This window comes from Hipposideros armiger, unplaced genomic scaffold (genome assembly GCF_001890085.2).
Source record: "Hipposideros armiger isolate ML-2016 unplaced genomic scaffold, ASM189008v1 scaffold_43, whole genome shotgun sequence".
Lineage (NCBI taxonomy): Eukaryota > Metazoa > Chordata > Mammalia > Chiroptera > Hipposideridae > Hipposideros > Hipposideros armiger.
The window spans coordinates 1,565,214-1,566,336 of record NW_017731393.1 but is presented as its reverse complement, the minus strand read 5'-3'; the positions used below and the strand labels follow the sequence as shown (position 1 = coordinate 1,566,336).

Below are 1,123 nucleotides of genomic sequence, written 5' to 3'. Positions count from 1 at the left end.
GCTAAGTGAAACCAACACCCCCCAGGGGTTCTCAGGCACCCCAGAAGTCCTCACCTCTACATTTCTTTCCAGCCACCTTGTTTCTCGCCCCACCTTTGCAGTGCCTCACAAATCTTCCCTGCAGTGGTACGAAATCCCACAGGGAAGGAAAGGGGACTGGGGTTATGCGAAAGGCTTGGGCTCTGGAGGCCTAGTACCTCCCCAGGCCCTACCATGCTCCCCTCCCCCGCCAAATACACCCCACAAGATGTGACAACTATGAGTAACTCATTCACTGGCTTCCCATGAGGAGTCCAGAATGGCTGAACGCGTTTTCTTCCCCATACGCTTGGGTTTCTATGAAACAGATGGAAACCGATGCCGGGCGGGTGTCCGAGCCAGGAGCACGTCTCTGCCTCACGCTCTTCCTCCCCTGCTCGCCTTTCCCTCCCATCACTTTACCCAGAAGAGGTCTAAGCTGGTTTGGTCTTGGCTTCCCGTCGGTGAGGTGGCGAGGTGGAAGATCAGCCCTTTACGGGGTGCGGTACCGGAGCTGGGCCCCAAGCTGCATCTCTCACCCTTCCCGGCTAGATCTGAACAGGGCAGCCGGTGAAGGGGCCGACGGTGGTGGCGGCGGCAGCTACTGGCCACAGCGGCCGCTCCGGGGGTCTCGCCCGGCTCCCCGACGCGCCCGCCGGCCCTGACCTCACAATGGCCCGCGGGGGCGGGGAGGGGGCGGCCGCGCTCGGCCAGGCCGGGGGAGCTGGCGGGAGGAAGGGGAGCCCAGGATGAGGGAAGGCCGGCTCTGCCCGGAGGCCCGGCCCCGCCTGGCCCGCGTCGGATCCGGGGGCGGGAGCAGCGCCGGATCCCGCGCGGCCAGAGCGGGACGGGGCGCCGGGACCGGGGTCCGCGCCGATGGGGTGGGCCGTGCCGCCCCCGCGGAGGGAGGAGGCCTGTGCAGCCGCCGCGCCGCGCTCACCTGTGCCGCCCGCGCCATCGCGAGCCCCGCCGCCGGCGCCGCGCGACTTCCGATGGCCCCGGCCCCGGCAGCCCCGCCCCGGGCCGAACGGCCCCCGCCCTGGGAAAGATGTCCTACGGCGTCCGCGCCGCACCGCGACCTGCGTCCAGCCCGCCGCTCGCCGCT

At 69.1% G+C, this 1,123-nt stretch overlaps 1 protein-coding gene across 1 annotated transcript in view; it reads left to right on the top strand.

Moving 5' to 3' along the window:
• The first annotated feature begins 767 nt into the window (after positions 1-767).
• The window catches only part of COA8 (cytochrome c oxidase assembly factor 8), a 23,477-nt gene continuing 23,121 nt past the window's right edge, over positions 768-1,123 (top strand). Inside the window, exon 1 of the mRNA XM_019639210.1 lies at positions 768-1,068. Within this exon, the coding sequence (XP_019494755.1) occupies positions 768-1,068 (301 nt within the window). The remainder of the gene's footprint in view (positions 1,069-1,123) is intronic.